At 45.5% G+C, this 16,956-nt stretch overlaps 1 protein-coding gene across 1 annotated transcript; it reads right to left on the bottom strand.

The window, feature by feature from the left end:
- Positions 1-639: 639 nt before the first annotated feature.
- LOC128262836 (myb-like protein I) lies at positions 640-15,012 on the bottom strand. The gene is made up of 5 exons (XM_052997390.1): positions 14,322-15,012; positions 4,964-5,057; positions 3,762-4,896; positions 3,477-3,686; positions 640-3,132 (listed from the first exon to the last, which is right to left on the bottom strand). The coding sequence occupies exons 1-5, from the start codon at positions 14,386-14,388 to the stop codon at positions 1,720-1,722; spliced, it is 2,919 nt and encodes a 972-aa protein (XP_052853350.1). The 5' UTR covers positions 14,389-15,012; the 3' UTR covers positions 640-1,719.
- Positions 15,013-16,956: the final 1,944 nt, after the last annotated feature.

Here is a 16,956-nt window from a genome sequence, read left to right as displayed (position 1 = left end):
CGAGAGCGCTGCACAACCACTCTCCCTAAACTGCTCTCTTTCTCTGGCTCTCACGCGGCAGGGATGTGCGCCCAAAAGAGAGCGAAAGAGAGGGTGAGCACCCGAGTGCTGCGTGTGTATGGGTGTGAATGTGTTTACTGTACAGGAGCCTCTTGGCTACAAGTCTACAACTCTGTCGGAAAATATTTATTTCAGTGTATCGTTGGTTATTTATTTTAAAATTATTTGGCTTGCGTCTGAATTCGAGCAATGTCATTGAACTTGCCCCTAAAACAAGGATCAGATCGAGGAGTAAATAAATTAGAAATAGCTGGTATTATTCTCATAAACATAGCTTTAATTGTACAAGTTTTAAGTACTTGTTGTGATTGGGGTCACCATTTCTAGCTTTTAAACGGTAAAATACCCTTAGCTCTTCGCCAAATGCTTATCTCTTAACATTTCGAGGAAAATTACTTCTTTAAACACAGTAATTTTATTAACTTGCTAAAAAGCCTTACGAGAACTAAAGAGTAGCGGACAAAATTAAGCTAAGAGAAATTAAGAATGGTTACCTTATCTAAATTTAGAAAATAATTACCAAGCTCCATTTTAATTGTAGTACTCTTATTGTAGAAAATATCAATTAAAGAGAATGCGTTTGAATGTGTTGGGTTCTTTATTCATTCGTTAATTATTTTACAATAAAAAAATGTTCAACAGCAAAAACATTACACAATTTTTGTTAAATGTAAGGAAGTTGAATAAATATTGTACGAGTTACACTGTGCATTGTTGGTTCTGGTTGACCTGGAATTGGGCGAATGCGGGGCCAAATCGATCGATACCCTCTCAGTGGATGGATGTCGTGCGTTTGGGGGCTGGGTTCCAGGCACACGGGCATGTACAACAATTAACAAGATCCGGAACCGCTTCAGGGTGAAAGCTACGCGCGCCGAGTTAAATACGATCGCATGCAACCGAGTTATCTGAGTAGTGCTCATTCAAAAGGTCTGGCAAGTTAAAACTAAAAACGAGATACATATATTGTTCCTTTCTTTTTGATCCTTTGTAGATGGCCCGTTCCAGTGGTACATGGTCTGAACGGGCCGATGTTATTACTATACGCGTGGGGGTATATGGTGCAATGTATGTATGTAAGGGCAGTGGAGGGGGAGGGGGAGGGGAAGGGGAATAGGAATAAAGTATGGGGTGTTTATATGCATGCGTGATTGGTGTTGAGATACATTCGTAGTACGGTATGCGTATATGTATAAATAATGTGAGAACGGTTAGCGTTCGCTGAAAATCGAAAGTGCGGCTGGGGCATATTAATCTACAACATACTGCTCTACACATACATAATTATTAAACGATATCAATATGTTTAACATGGGCTTAACTCGTATTGCAACAGGGCCAATTTCCAAGGTGCTAATATTAAATTTGTATTTCGATCAGCGATGCGATACGATATAAACCGATACGCTTCGATACGTTAATGATTCGTGAGTCTTAGCTGCTAGGGATTCTAAATGGTGTGCTGGGAGAATGCTAGGCCTACCAAACTAACCAATGTTCATGTGGGGTCAGGTCATTACAATTACATTAACGATATTAAGTGGTATAATAAATAACTATAATTAGCAAACATAGGTTCGGTCCCTCTCTATGTTAGGTTTTATCAAATGCATAATTGTCTGGGGCTGTGTGGGTTGCACCCACTGGGGTTTTGGGTGATCACTCGGCATTCTTGATCTCGCTGTGGCTGCGGCAGGCATCCCGTTCCCGCTCCCGCTCCCTTTCCCGCTCTCGCTCGCGCTGCTCCTCCTCCAGCTTGAGCACCTTGCTCTTCAATCCACACAGGATCTCCGCCGTGGCTATGTTCTTGATGGTGCTCAGGTCCAGGTGCGGGCTGTGATTATTGTTGTTGTCGTCGCTGCTGCAGTTGTTGCCGCCGTGATCCGCCTCCTGATCCTCCTGGTCCTGCTCCACACTCCTCAGCATCTTGTGCTTGCCCAGCGCCAGTGCTAGCCCATTGTTGTCCGTTCCCGGCTTGCTGTTGTTGTTGTTTGAGTCCGTTTCCATGTCCAGTCCGCGGTTGTTGTTATTGTCGTCGTACTTGCGATCATACCCTGCTGCAGCTGCAGCCAGCTCCTCGTCGTGTCCGTTCTTGTTGTGGATGGTCTCTGGCGGCGACATGTCCTGCTCCACCTCCCTCTTGATCAGCTGGATGTCGGGCGTGGGCGTGGGCGTGGAGGGGGCGCGGGCGGGGGTCTGCTCCCGGGCCCTACTCCCGTTGGCATTGGGAATCTGCACCAGATTCAGGGCCTCCTCATCGTTGTCATCGTGGCAATTGTTGCTGCCCGAATGGGGACTACTGTTGCTGTTGCTGTTGTTGCTCTGATTCTGGTTCTGGTTCTGATTCTGATTCTGGTTGCTGTTGGTCAGGTGATGGCTCTCCACCAGGCGGATCTTGAAGTTGTTGTTATGCGTGGACGGTGGCGGCGTCTGTGGCACAATTGTCGTGATAATCGGCTCCATAATGTTGTCCTGGGCGTGGCTGTGGTTGTTGTTCAAGGCGTCATCGTGCTGCTCGGCACTCGGATAGCGATCCCGGTCCATCTCCTTCAGCCGCTTCTCGCCACCCAACTCCGTGTTGTAGTGCATCAGGATCTTGCGCTTGGCCAGGTACTTGTGCTGCTTCCGGGCCGAGTCCAGCATCTTCTTGCTGTTCGCCTGCAGGATCGCAAACGAGTTGCTCTCCGCCTCCGTCAGATTGAGGCTCCCATTGCTGCCGCCCAAGTGGTTGTAGTTGTTGTTGCTGCTGCCGTTGTTGTTGTTGTTGTTCCTGTTGAGATTCTTCATAAAGGTCTCGGCCAGCGTGGCCTTCGACTTGATGTGCTCCCGGAATCCGGCGTAGTTGGGATTGCCGGAGCCACCGCCTCCGCTAGAGAGGGGCGTGGGGCAGCGGTTGGGTCCGTTGTTGAGCGAAGGCGACGGCGACGGTTGCTGCGGGGGCGGAACTCCGCCGTAGCCGGCGGCGTGTCCGCTCGTGATGTTCACACTGTGCGTGCCGCGCTCGTAACGACACTCGGTGCCGTCGCTCTCGTGCGGCGAACTGATGTCGCTGGCATCGCTGTCCAGGTTCTTCTGCGAAAGTGAAAGTCAAATATAGCACTTAGAAAAAATATTTTCACAACGTTTTGCAGCAAATTGAAGTTTTTAATCTCTCCCTATTTTGGAAGTTTTAGAGTTAAGGTAGAAAACCAGTTTTAAAGAACGGCTTAAATAATATGTTAATCTGAGGTGTGTGCATTCCTTGATATTTTTCAATATTTGTATAGACAAATTTTATTCAAATTTAGTGATTACTCAATATTTTCATTATTTTTAAAGACTTTTTAAAATGGCATTTCGAGATAGTAGGTGATTTTACTCTCTAGTACTTTGAAGCAAACACCCCTTAGTTTGGTACTTAATCTACGAAAACTCACCTCTGTGTGCAATCCCTTGATTTTCATGGCCTCGGCCACCTTCAAGAAGACGGGCAGATCCTCGTACTTGACGTTCACCTGACCGCTGTACATGAAGTCCAGCAGGCCGGCCATGTGGCTGGCCTCCACGTCGGCCATCAGCAGGATGGGGTGACTCGATGGGTTCTCCAGGAAGATCTGCTGGAAGTAGGGACTGCAGACGGACAGGACCTGCAACGATAATAAGAGCAAACCAGGGTGTGGGGCATGAGTGCGGGAGTTCCGGGCGCTGAGCCGCTAGTTTACCAGTTTGTGGGCCTTGAATATCTTGCCGCCGGCGGCGATGGTCACGTCCACCATCTTCTCGTCCTTCTGCAGGGAGTGGAAGCCGCGGCACATGTTCCCGTGGAAGTTGTTCCACGACAGCAGGTACTGGTCGATGGTGTTGGGGTCTGTATAGGACTGCTGCTGCTTGTGGGGCTGCTGCTGCTGCTGGTGCAGCTGCTGCTGGGCGGCCTGGTGCTGTGTGGCCGTTATGTGGATCTGCTGCGCCGTGGTTGGTGGCGAACTGGGACGCGGAGTGGGCGGCTGGTGGGGGTGAGCGAGTTGGTGGTGCTGCAGCTGCTGCTGCTGCTGCTGATGCTGTTGCTGCTGGTGTTGCAGCTGCTGTTGCAGGTGCTGCTGCTGCTGCTGGAGCATGTGCTGCTGCTGCTGCTGCAGGGCGTGCTGCAGGGCCGGCGGCGTCGACGAGGACGACAGACGGTGTGGATGAGGCGAGAGGGCCTGCTGGTGGCCCAGGAATCGCTGCTGCTGGGCCTGGTGGTGTTGCTGCTGCTGCTGCTGCTGATGTTGCTGCTGCTGATGCTGTTGCTGCTGGCGCGCATGCTGCTTGATCTTGACCATGTTCTCCTGCTGCTCCTGCTCGCGCTGGCGCATCAGCTCCTGCTTGATCTTGTACTGCTGCATGGAGAGGTCGTCGACGCTCTTGGACAACTTGGCCATGTCGCTGTTGCTGTTGAACTTGCTGTTCGAGAGCATGGGCTTCAGCTCGAACTTGTAGTCACCGCTGGCTCCGCTGGCGGCGGCGGCCAGCTTGCGCTCGGCGGCCAGGGCGGCCCGCTCCTTCTGCCGCCGGATCAGCTCATCGATGTCCATGTAGGCCCCGCTGGTGGCCGCCGCAATGGCCGAGGCTATGATCGGATCGTCCTCGAACACGCTGTCGTCCAAGGTCTCCTTCAGGGTCTTCGTGGACGAGAAGAGACGCAGCGAGGGATCGTTCACCTGGTCGCTGAAGTACACGTCCATCAGGGTGAAGAAGGGCCACTCGCGCCGCTTCGGCTCCTCGGACATCTTGATGGCCTTGTACTCCTGCAGCAGATTGTTCCACTTCTTGATGATCTTCGACAGCGGCAGCGGCACATTGAGCTCCCGTTCCACCACGCTAAGGATTAGAAATCGAGAGTTATTGGGAGTTGAGCAATGGGCTTACTAACGGCATCACTACTTACGCCCAGGCATATTTGGAGGCATTTCGTTTGCCCGTGAATAGAGGCGATAGTTCCGCCCGCAATCTGATCAATGATTTGACTTTTTCTGCCTCCCCTGCAAGTAAAAATAGACACACAATACAAAATCAGTTAGAGTTCGATTTCGATTTCGAGTAGGGCATTGGGCAAGAATCGAGGATGATGATGATAATGGCGCATTGCAATCAGGGATACCAATCGAGGGGCATTGCTCTGGCTGGCAGCCACTTTCCACCTGCCAAATGCAATTCAAGTTTAAGCCGCGCTCCATCGATAAAGACCTCTGGCCATAACGGCGGCGGCAGCGGCAAATTATAGAAAACTGCACCAGGTTTCAATGAACCCGAGTCGCAAGTCGGACTTGCAGTCGGAATCGGGTAATCACTGCAATCATCTGGCAGCGGATCGGCATCGATGCCTGCCGCTTGGCCATTTACGACTGTGCGCCGTGTGCCTTGTGGTTAATTGCTATAACGAATCTAGCAACTTTTACCCGCTGGGCCCGCGGACCATAGCCAAAAAATCGAAACTGCAGCTCAAGGTAGAGCCAAAGCAGCGTCAGTAGCTATTGGCCGCCACACAGAAAGAAATATTTGGAAGGGACAAGTTTTGCCAACATTTATTTACATTTCATTTATAACTTTGTTAGCATCAGAAATTGATTAAATATAAACAATGATGTAAGTAGAAAAGTAAAGTTCGAGGCCTAGAGACTAGCATAGTCTTTATATGTATGTATTTTATAAATACACAAGCTATTATTTATTGTATTTATTTATCCAAATTCTAATAAAAAATTGATCGGTAAAAACTTTGTTTGAACACCAATTTGAACTGTTGATATTTTAAAATTTAAATAAAATATCTAACAAGAAAATGTATAATGTTTTCTGACTGTACAGCCATTTCCATCTCCGTTTGCAGTTGCAGATGCGCAGGTCCGCCAAGTGATCGCTGGATTGGAGGAATGGAATGGCTGACTGTGCCCGGTTACATGGCTCTCAGGCACACACACTCGAGTACCCATCAAATATACGCCACATACAACGGCTGTACGTTGTCCATAATGACTGAAAACTATTCAACGTTGAAGAATTCATTAGCAGATTTCACTTTCGCTCATGACGACGACGTTCGCGTTCGCTTATTTCTCTTAGCCGTCTTTCTTTATTTATTTACCGTAATTTCTACTCGTTCACTTTTTCCGCTGGCCCCTTCGGGCCAAGTTTTCGGCTTTGGCTGTCGACTGTCGGCAGCACGCTTTCGGCTCTTGGTATTTCTACCCAACGTTTCTTGACTTTGGCTGCGGTTGATTTCTTGTTTTGTGGCTATGACTGTGCTATGGCTGCACTGCGTCCAAGAAGTCGCACAAGCGCCGCTTTTCAGTTTTGCAGTCTTGCTGGGCTTTCCAAGTGTTTTTCCCCGAGAGAAAATTGTTTGTCGATGCAGCGTCGAGTATTCAAAGCCGGATCTAAGAAAAAGCTCACTCGACGGCGGCTGCTTTGATTTGGCTGGATTCTGCAGAGTACACTGAGAAAAACACCAGAAACTTCTCAGTATCAAAAACTCAATCTCAAGTTTAATGGAAAAAAATTTTCGATTTATTTCAAATCGTTTGGATTAGAATCTTGTTTATAAAAATACTAGTATTAATTGAAATTATTATTCTTTTTTATTTTAAGTTTTCAGATTCAGAATTTGTAATTTTTCATGCATTCAGAAACGACTTTCTCAGTAAAGTAAAGTTCGGGTCTTAATTGGAAAGACTTGCTTTTGAATATGATTTTTTGTAAATAAAAATAAAAATTTGAATAAATTCTTAATTAAAAATTACTTTCAAGTGTAGGCAATCAAAAATTGTTTGGCTTTTCGCAAGAATGCCCGGTCAATGCTTTGCTGAACTTTCTAATTTTAGGTCTCCCGGGGTCTGGCTTTGTGAAACTCGCTTACTCACTGGCCTGCTCTGTGTCAAGGCAAGGGTATTAGATCGACATCGGTCTGCTGATGGTTGAGCAATTCCCAAGCCCCCATTCGATTCGTTTAATGGTTTGGCAGCAATACAACCTAGCCCAACCCAAAAGATCGCTCGTTAAGAAATCTCTGCGTCAGAGTCGAGAGAAATACGAAACAAAAATAGTTGGGGCAGCCAAATAAGTAAACATAACAAGTCGGAATAAAAAATTCGCAGGCAGCTTGCAAAACAACCTCAACCTTCTGCGTTGCTCTACGCGCTTGATCGTGACACGCTCAAGTTCCACGCTCCCCTTTCGCAGACCGCTCACAATGCATATATGTATGTACTCGTGTATCCAGGGGTTTCTCGCGGGGGCAGGGGCCAAGGGGCAGGGAACAGGGGATAGGGGACAGAAGACAGAAGACAGCGCTGGCTCACAAAAGTTTCACTTTCTTCGTAACAAGTTTTATGCGTCGAACGTATGTGTGCTTGTGCTTGTGCGTGTGCGTGTGAGTGGTTGCTCTAGTGCTTGAGTGCTTGAGAGCTTGAAAGTATTGGTTTTGGCCACTTTGTGAGACCTTTGGGCTCACTTCTTCACTTCTTCACTTCTCGCTTCTTTCGGTTTCTACTTTCCGTTTGCGCCCTTTTATGTAACCCAAATCCTCGGATGCTGAAACTGATGCTGTGGTCGCTTCTTGCGCAGACAATCCAATTCGCTTGCCAAGCAGCCGAAGAAACAACGTTTACCGTTAGTTTCTCTTTTGGCCTATATTTTTGGACGAAGCCATAGCCGAAGCCAAAGACGAGTCTTCAAGCCGAGTCTTCTCGCCCCGATGACGGTTCTTTATCTGCCTCTCTCCATCACCATCACCATTGCTATGCTGGCCGTGCTTCACTTCCGTTTAGAGCACTTTCGTGGGTCGAGAACCGGTTCTATAGCTCGGAAATGCAGGCCCATCGTAGCTCATAAGCATGATACAGAGGAAAAAAAAATACAATTTCAATTAAGAAACATAAGAATGATTCTTCCATTAACTCAGTTCTGATCTCTGAAGAATATATACTGCAAGATTTAAATTCTACATCATAACAACAGTAAGATAATTTAAAACCCCTATTGTATAATATTTTACAGAGGCTTAAAAAAAATTGTTGCTTGGAGTTTATAATTAATCCTTTATCTCCACAAGATTATAATCCAAGATAAGATTTGCTAAATAAAAAACAAAAAATAAATAAAATATCTATGGAACATAAACATTTAACGTTACAAAAGTATTTTTTTAAGGGATACATTTTATCCAAATAATAGTTATCATCAAACAACATTAAAAAAACCTCCTAGGATATTTTTATTTTTTGTAGCTTTAAAATATCGTATTATGAAGATAAGAACAAGCCAGTATTCAGCACAAAAACAATATTACCAAATATTCAACTACATTTTTTCTGAGCTTTTTATTTTCTATGGCTGCCTATATAAGATAGGGAATTTATTTAGGAAAGCATTAGAGGTTTTTTCTGTGCATGCTTTGTATGGGCTTTGGGTCTTTTCATTTCTTTCGGGGATCTTTATGATTCTTTGGTATTCGGGCATGTTTGGGGGTCCAATCACGTTGCCTTTATAATTGGCTGCTACTTCGAATTCGAATTTTTATTGCCACGGACTATGGCTACTTAGAATGGCTGTCGGTTGGTAAGCTTCTTTTGGGCCGGTTCCATTGTGCTGAGCCGCGTTCGTTTCGTTTCGCTTGCTTTCTTTTTGCCACGCTTATTTGGCTTCCTGCACTTTTCTTTTTCTTTCACCAACAGCCACTCGGCCACACACAGGCGCAGAAATGTGAAGGCGATGGCAAGTTTTCTTCTTGCTTAATTCTTTGTTTGTTTGATTAAACGTGGAATTGTTAACCGTGACGTTTTGTTTCGTTTCGTTTTTTCTTCTTCTCGGCCTCTTCAGTGTGTCCAGCGTTTCTTCGCTTTCAGTCTCCTCTTTGCGTGAGAATTTCTAATTGGGTCAGGATTTGTGTACGTCTATCTTTCTCAACTTTTTTTCCATATAGCCCGACTGCAAGCGGGAATTAATGAAGCATTTGACGTGCCCTACTCCCGATAGCCGTACTGAAAGTGATAGGAAGATCGCAGAGGCCGGAGAATGGAACTGGATTGGATTAATGGAATGCCAGTCTACGCCAGATTGGGCAGAGATAAGGTCTGTTAGGCGACATTGATTGATGGGAGCTGGATTGGCAGAGTAGGATTCTTAATGGCTCTGGAAGGTATTCAATTTACAATTCCAAAGACCAAAACGAATGGACAATAGAGAGTACCGATGGCTTTCCAATTCTGCTCGACTTGAAATTTTATTACAAACAAACTAGCGCTTTTGTTACCGTAAGAACGCTCTATAAAAATAGTCTTTAATTCGCATTTCCTGCTTTCTTAACTGATACATATATTTTTCCTTGCGCTGACTCAACGCTTAATTCACCCTGAACTTCAAACTGCTGCACTTTGCCGAGACTTTCGTTGCCAGCCATTTGAAAAATGCACACCACCTCGTTGCGATGCCCAAACGAATGCAAGAATTCGTGTGGGTCTCAACTTGGGCAAAAACCACGGTAACCAGACTCCGAATTCGAATCTGAATCCGAATCCGATTGCGATTGCAATGAAATTGCAGCCGACCATCATGTGGCTTTCCATCAGATGCAGTTTCGGTTCGGTTTTCTTCTGCCGCTGCATTTCTTTCGGTGTTTTCTCCACACGCCAGCGACCAGCGACCAGCGGCTATAATGCGCATACGCCCCGTGTGGCAAGCGGTTGTGGCTGCACTTACCGTGTAAGTCATCGACCAGGCTGCAGCTTCAGCTTCAGCTTCAGCTCGAGCTCCAGCTCCAGCCAACGGCTAGTGGCATTTAATTCTTGGCTTTTACTTTCTCCCAAATGATGCACAAATGAGTCTGGAGATAGCAGTAACAACCGGGCGAACGGTAAAAGAAACACTCTTGTTTGTTATGATTTTTCCAGCGAAAACCTAGAAGAAAGTCAAAGCCAAACAAAGGCGAACGACGACGGACGTCGGACGGAAGGCGAGAGACGCAGTTGCTAATAGGCTGGAAAAGCGGGAAAGCATCGGATGATATAAACCGAAACTGACGGAGTCGTGGAACCAAGCGAGGCAACTTGTTGCGGGGAATTTTCTATCTTTCGCCAGCGGGCTTTTCTCTTTGTGCTTTCTGCTTTTCCATTTTGCAGTTGAATGTACGCTAACCAACTGTGGAAATTCCGCACTACATATAACCATGATCAGCAACATCATCATCATCGGCATTACGATCATCGTGGCAATTATCATTATCCTCGACATCGTCAGAAGTAATTTAGGAAAAATATTTTTTATGCGCCCGCTTTGTGCATTTCTCTGCCGTTGGTTGCTTTGGGAAAATTTTGTTTAACTTTTCATGTATGCAGTTCGGATTGTGCTTTAGCTGTTTTGCTTTTCCAGCTGCAGCCAGCACTGGCAGAAGCCAAAGTCGTCTTTATAGTAGTAGTAGTAGTAGCAGTAGTAGTAGCAGTAGTAGTAGCAGTAGTAGTAGTGGTAGTAATCCCATTGTTGGCGAGAAGGTTTATGAACTTTTACAAAAGATTTTTCTCTTCGCCTCTGCCAATGGCGCTGTTTGTCATGCACTTGGAGTGCTGCTGCATATTTTCTACCGCGTCTCTTACTTTTCGAAAGTGCAACACGGCGGCTGAGCGATTTCTGGCCGAGTCTGTGTGGCGAGGCCAAATGCAAACATTTACCATTTACCATTTGCATGCTTGCGTTTTCCAAGTAATTGGCGCTATGATTTAACGCCTGGCTAATGAGTGGGTCATTAATTGAAAGCGAGAAGCCAGCGGCAAATGTGTCACCGAGAAAATCACTTTTGTTTTCAGTCCCTCGCATTAATATTCTTATCGAGGCTGGCCAGCAACCAGCAATCGCCGAGGCCAGATATAGCCACCTGATTTCGGTGCGTTCGCACGATTCGTAGTCGGCTTAGCTTGAGTTGGCTCAAGTTACAGTCGAAAAACTTTCACTTTGCGCTGTCAGAAGCGGCAGCAGCAAAAAGAAAGAAAAACGAGCAACGGAGCCGTAAACCTAAAGCTCTAATGTTAATGTAAATAGCGGTAAGAGCCAACATACACACCTACATGTGTCTTATGTGGGTATATATGCATGGCATTACGTGCTGTCGATACATCAGGGCAGATATTGAAACAAAGCTTCAAAAAAAACACGAAAAATATTCAAACAACAAATCATTTATTAAAACTATTGTGTTGATGTTGGCGAACCTCAAGATGTCTTGCCCGCCTGGCCAGCCAAGAAAATAAAAATCAAATTAAATTGTGGCATCTTACATAAAAACTTAACCTTCCCCACACGCTAGCCAAAATATTTTTTATTTGTTATTCGCAGTTTCTTGATCATTTCAGCGCCCTCACATGCAATTATCTACTCCAAGTGAGATGACTTGTGGTTGTGCATTAGCAGGGGCGCGAACTTGATTTGGTAACTTTCTATCGAGGGCCCAAGACAGCTCACCATGTGTCGGGAAACTATTACTCATCAGCACTGATTGGACATCTCGGCATCTTCACTTTCTGGGTCACTTCTTCCTCGCCACCTATTATTCAATTCCTCGGCCGAATGAAAAACGGCACAAAAGCAGCCCCAATTGAAGCGGACCTAAAGTGAAAGTTCTAATCAATATATGCAACACTGCGAGCGAAAGAGGCGGCATGCTCAAGTGTGAAAGAGACGGCGGCACAGAGGGCGCCACTGTTGCGGTAGTCCGATGGTTAGTGCAAAAGAAAGGCAAGATACGACGGTACGAAAAACCAGATGAATGGTGGATGTAAAAATAAAATTAAGCATTTCTTTCTCTTCTTTGCCTTTTTTTTTGCGCCAGTCTTCTTCTGTTCGTGCGAAATACAAATGGTTCAATTATATTTCTTTTCTTTTTGGCAAACAATAATGTCTGCGGCGGGTGCGATTCTATCATGGGCCGTTTCTACAGGTAATTTCGAATTAATTGCAGCTCCGGCGGAGAAATGTATATACCATCGATCATGGGCTTTCGGTTTTCGTTTTTGGAGCCCCTTGGCAGTTTCGTTTCGGTTGCTAAGAGTTGCATAAAGGCATTTGGCCCCCCAGCCACTGGCATTCAAATGCTCGTACATCTGAAGCGTTTCCTGACTTCCAGCAGCACTTCTGCCAACACGTCGGATGGCCAATTAAACGGCGGCCGAAAAAGCACTAACCCACAGTGCAGGCATTATAAAAGAATTAATAAGCGATTGCATAACGGCGGCTACGTGTCGGACTAGGAAGCCAAACTAGACAGGGCGGAAAAATGTGAGAAATTCACGCAGGTTTAGAAAGCCCCGAGTGCTCGCTGTCTAATGGGCCAGTTACTCCGATGGTTTTGGGAACTGAGGCCACTGTGTTTTCACTTTCAAGATTTGGCATTGGGCCGATCTGATCATCTGCTGATCTGATCATCTTACGCTGCCCATCATCGCATCTGTGACTTTCGTCAAGCTTCGAGACAAACGACAAGATACAAGATACAAGCTGGCGGGTTGCATAATAAGCGTACGAAACGAAAATAGAAAACAATCGGAGAAATAACACTAAATAAATTGATGTATGTCTGTGGGTAAAAAATAATTTGTAGCGGTTTATCATCTAACGGCACTATTGGGCAACCTCCACTCCAATCCAATTCCAATTCCACTCCAACACTTTGCTCGCCAACGCCAGCATTTAAACTATTTTCTTGTTATGTACTTCAACAGTGTTTTGGCATCGATTTTTGGCCAACAGAAAATCCGATGCGTCATTCTTGATAATTGCGCGTGCCAGAGAGCTGGGCATAATAAATATTTATGAATCTAACTACTCATAAGTACATACATATGTGTGTAGAGCACAAATCGAAATCGAAATCGAAATCGGAATCGAGCCCTAGAGCACAAGCAAACAATATTGCGTATACGCTTCGAGAGAGATCCACACGCGTCGCGCAGGAACTGTTGCAATCTGCAGACCCAACGCTGGGACATTGAACTCGAAACGCGAACCTGCCCAGCCGAGTTTGTAAACAAACCTGGGTTATGTAAGCTCTTAATTATAATGGAAATGAAAATGCCAAAACGACAGTAAGAAACTGGGATTTGGTATGGGAATAATGTCTGCTGGTTTGGTAATGGTAAACAAGCTTGAAGGCTGCGCTTGAAGTAGGGATATTCGTTTCTGGTTTGCGATCAAGCCCATTTGCATGGCAATGAAATGTGCCACAAAGTGGGTCAACTTATGACAGGATTCAAAGCCAACCAACAACATTCACCAACAGAGAAAGAAATTTGTTGGACATGAAATGGTAATTCATTTGCTAGTGAAAGATCTACAATGATTTTGCTAGCATTTCATTCGAGAAATATTCAAATTAAATTGAAATATAAATATAATTATATATATATATATAATTATATTGTGTTTTTTTTATTTTTTTGTGCAGCTAAAGATTTGGCCAATTTTACTAGCAGTGCAGAGAAATTACTGGACGACTCTTAGGAAACATAAATTTTGCACCCGAAAAGGGATCTTTGTCTGTAGAAGTGGCTGCGACGTCGGCAGAAGCAGAAGCAGCAACTGCGACTGCGGCTTCAACGAGAAAGAAAAACGAAGAAACGAAGCAACAACTTTCACCTATTAATATTCGTGTCGTAGCATCGGCAGAAGCGAGCTGCCAAGCCAAAGCCAAAGCTAAAGCCAGGCCAAAAGACAGGGACGGCCAGAGATACAGATGTATCGCCAGTCGCAAGATACAGATACTCAGATACTGTAGAAGCAGAAGCAACGGCAACGGCAACGACAACGACTGCTAGTCGCCGTCGATGCTCGACGACGGCAACACACCGCACAGTGCTGGGCGACTCCAAACTGGCTGCAACTACAGCCACTTGGGGCCCCTTCCTGGGGAAACTTTCTATAAAAAAGCAGCTTTTGCTTTTTGTTTTGAAAATTTCTTTCTTGCTGCGCAGGTTGCCCGAATGCACACTGCTTGTTTGTTTGTTGCTTTCGCTGGGCATTCTGCGCTTCAATGGGGGAACGGGAGCCCAAGCCCCTTGTGTGTGGGTGATTGGAGTTTAGTCTTCTCTAATTGATAGAACTTGATGGGTTAGTAAACAATGTGGGAGATGAAGCTTAGAAGAAGAAGGGTTACAAAAAGCTTTTGTTCATAAGATAGTTTGGAATGTAGTACAGTCGAACCTTAGATAGTACTATAAAAAGTTCGACTTTATGTTAGTGGTTACCCCAAGTTCAAGCCAACTTACAACAATATCTGGTCGAGTATTGACAATTCGCATTGACTGTGGGTGTCATAATCTCGTTGGCAGCCATATCCAAATAGAGTAGTTTGTTGATAATAGCGCTGTGTGCTTGTTGTATTCCGATCCCGATGGGTATCCTTGAGCCGCTGGTCGCCAACTTTCCGTAATCCAATGGGCACAAAAATAAATGTATTTCTTAGATAGTTTCTCTCGACGCTTATTTGGTTGGCTGCAATTGCCTGGTTTTCATTGTACCATATCAATATTTGTCATTCAAGAGAGGCACTCACGCACCGAAACACCGAAAATTCACTTTCACTTTTGCGTTTTGATATGCAGAGAACACAAGGCAGTTAATAAAAACGGATTCGTGGTCTTCGTAAACGGCAGGGGGAGAAACTCAAAATCCAACCGCAGAGTCAAGAGGAGATAACATTTTGATTGCACTTGGGCAGCATGATGCTCTGGGCTGGATACTCGCTGCACTCTATTTTCCACACTTTTGTTACGATCTTGTTTTTAGAAGTATTTCTTTCTATCTGTTTATGGTAGTAGTAGTAGTAGTTTCTGCGCAGGCGCGACTTTCTACGGGCTGGCTAGCTGGCGATTCTTGCGCGCCGAACGTTGGAACGTAACGTCTGCCTCGAAACGCGGTAGACGTCTGTGCGGCAGCGCGCAGTGAAACCAGCGCTTATCCTCAAAGATCGCTAAGAAATTTCATGCCATTCCATTTCGTTTCTCGGCGGCAGCGACGCTTTCGCTTGCCGCACTCACACACTCACACATTCGCCAGGTGGAAGCTCTGCCGTTGGTTCTTCGGCTCAGGAGTGCTTTTACCATTTCTTTCTCTCACCCAACACGTATACGTATACGTGTCGGCGCACTAACACCATCGCAGGGGCCCGTTCAAGTTTGGTTCTTCGTTGAAGTCTTTTGTTTTGGTTCGCGGTTTGTTTGCCATGTGCTCCGAGTAAGAGTTTCGCCTTGGGTGCCTTTGCCTTGGCTGCTCTCGCACACAGACGACGACGACGACGACGATTAATTATTTACAGCTCACCATCGTTTCGATTCCCGTGCGTTCCCAAACTGCTTTTATAACTTTAACTTTCATCGCTGCTGCTTCTGAGCCCGCTTCGGGTTTTCGGTTTTCGGTTTTCAGTTTACAGTGCTCAGCTTTTCCCTCTCCGCCGCTGCAAATGACAACTTTCGTCTATTTTTGTCAAGATTTTTGTTTAATTATATAATTTAAACTTTTTTCTTCTGGTCGCACATTTTTGGCCTACGTTTTCGCTGGCAATCTTATTCCGCCTGCTTTTCCATTGTCTCCATTGCCAACGTTTTTACTTTTCTTTGCATAAACCGCATGGCTAATTACGCACAAGGAGAGTGAAACTCCATTAGATTCTTAATTATAGTTTAATTGCCTGCGCAGAAATAATGTGGAGAGCAGCACCCAGCGAGCCGGGTAGAAATTAACTTGGACCATCGTGGCTGCTTGCATTTGGAAATCTTTCACCGCTGCATTTCTTGTTGCATTGTGGCTGGTACCTCCACTGGTCTCTAAGCCGTGCGCAGTAAGCGTTGCAAGCTCTGCCTTCGGCAGGCTCCATTTGGAGTATTTTTCTCGGGGTTTTGGGTAGCTTGGCTTTCGGGGGGCTTGGGCTCTCTGCACTTACAACTGTTTCTTTTGTCTTACGCCCGATGCTTTCCTGGTAGTTGTAGAAAACTTTCTAATGTAGAAGATGTCTGCAGTAGCAGCAATCCCCCCAGCCCATTGTACTCGGATTGAATTGCCCTGTAGTAGGCCTCTATTTACTCGCAGTTTGTCAGCGTTTTCTTTCTTCCGAGATTTTCCCAAGCTTGATAAATTGTCGGCGAGAATTTCAATGTTGTAAAGTTGTTAAAGCTGAGTTCTATGCATGCCAGTTCACACCGTTGCCGATTGATCGATTCTTTTACCCTCGCCCAGCTGGGTGAAAGTTGCCTGATAAAGCCACCGACTGTTACATATAGACTCGGTGTTATAAAGATGTAAATCATCTCTCCATTGCAAGTATGGCCCACAAAGCAGGGATGCAGAACCCGTCCGAGATCCGTTTAGTCATGCAGTGCTCAATCTTGTGTCGCAATCCAACGACTTTCGACCAACAGATAGGCCCGAATTTTTATTTACATGCTAATGAGCAACGGAATATTTTGTTTCTGCTGAAAACGAAAACGCATTTTATTGCCAAACGATGAGCTTCGTCGAATGGGGAGCTAATAGATTTAATGGGATGGCCGGTTAGTTATATAAATCTCGGCCGGGCCAGAACCGTTTGCACTGCTGGGGCAAAAGAAACGAGCCAAGATGTATCGCGGCCAAATGATTAATGCAGCCAAAAGCCGAGACCCCAAAAGCCAAAATCGTATTTTCACTTTTTAATAATTAACATAAAATTATTAACAAGATGGCACGAAGAAGAAGCTGTGCAGAGGGCGAGGCAGAACCAGAGAAGAAGCCGAAAACGATGCCAAACGCATTAAGCGCCCAGCCACAAAAAGAATAAGCCACGAAAGTTGTAAAAAGTCGAAAGAGAGAAGAGATTTCTGAATTTCATAAAGTCTCGTAAAGAACAAGACCCAGCTGCCGCATGAC

Source organism: Drosophila gunungcola, chromosome 3R (assembly GCF_025200985.1).
Source record: "Drosophila gunungcola strain Sukarami chromosome 3R, Dgunungcola_SK_2, whole genome shotgun sequence".
In the NCBI taxonomy this organism is placed as follows: Eukaryota; Metazoa; Arthropoda; class Insecta; order Diptera; family Drosophilidae; genus Drosophila; species Drosophila gunungcola.
The sequence above is the reverse complement of the archived record's forward strand: the minus strand, read 5'-3'. Positions and strand labels throughout refer to the sequence as shown.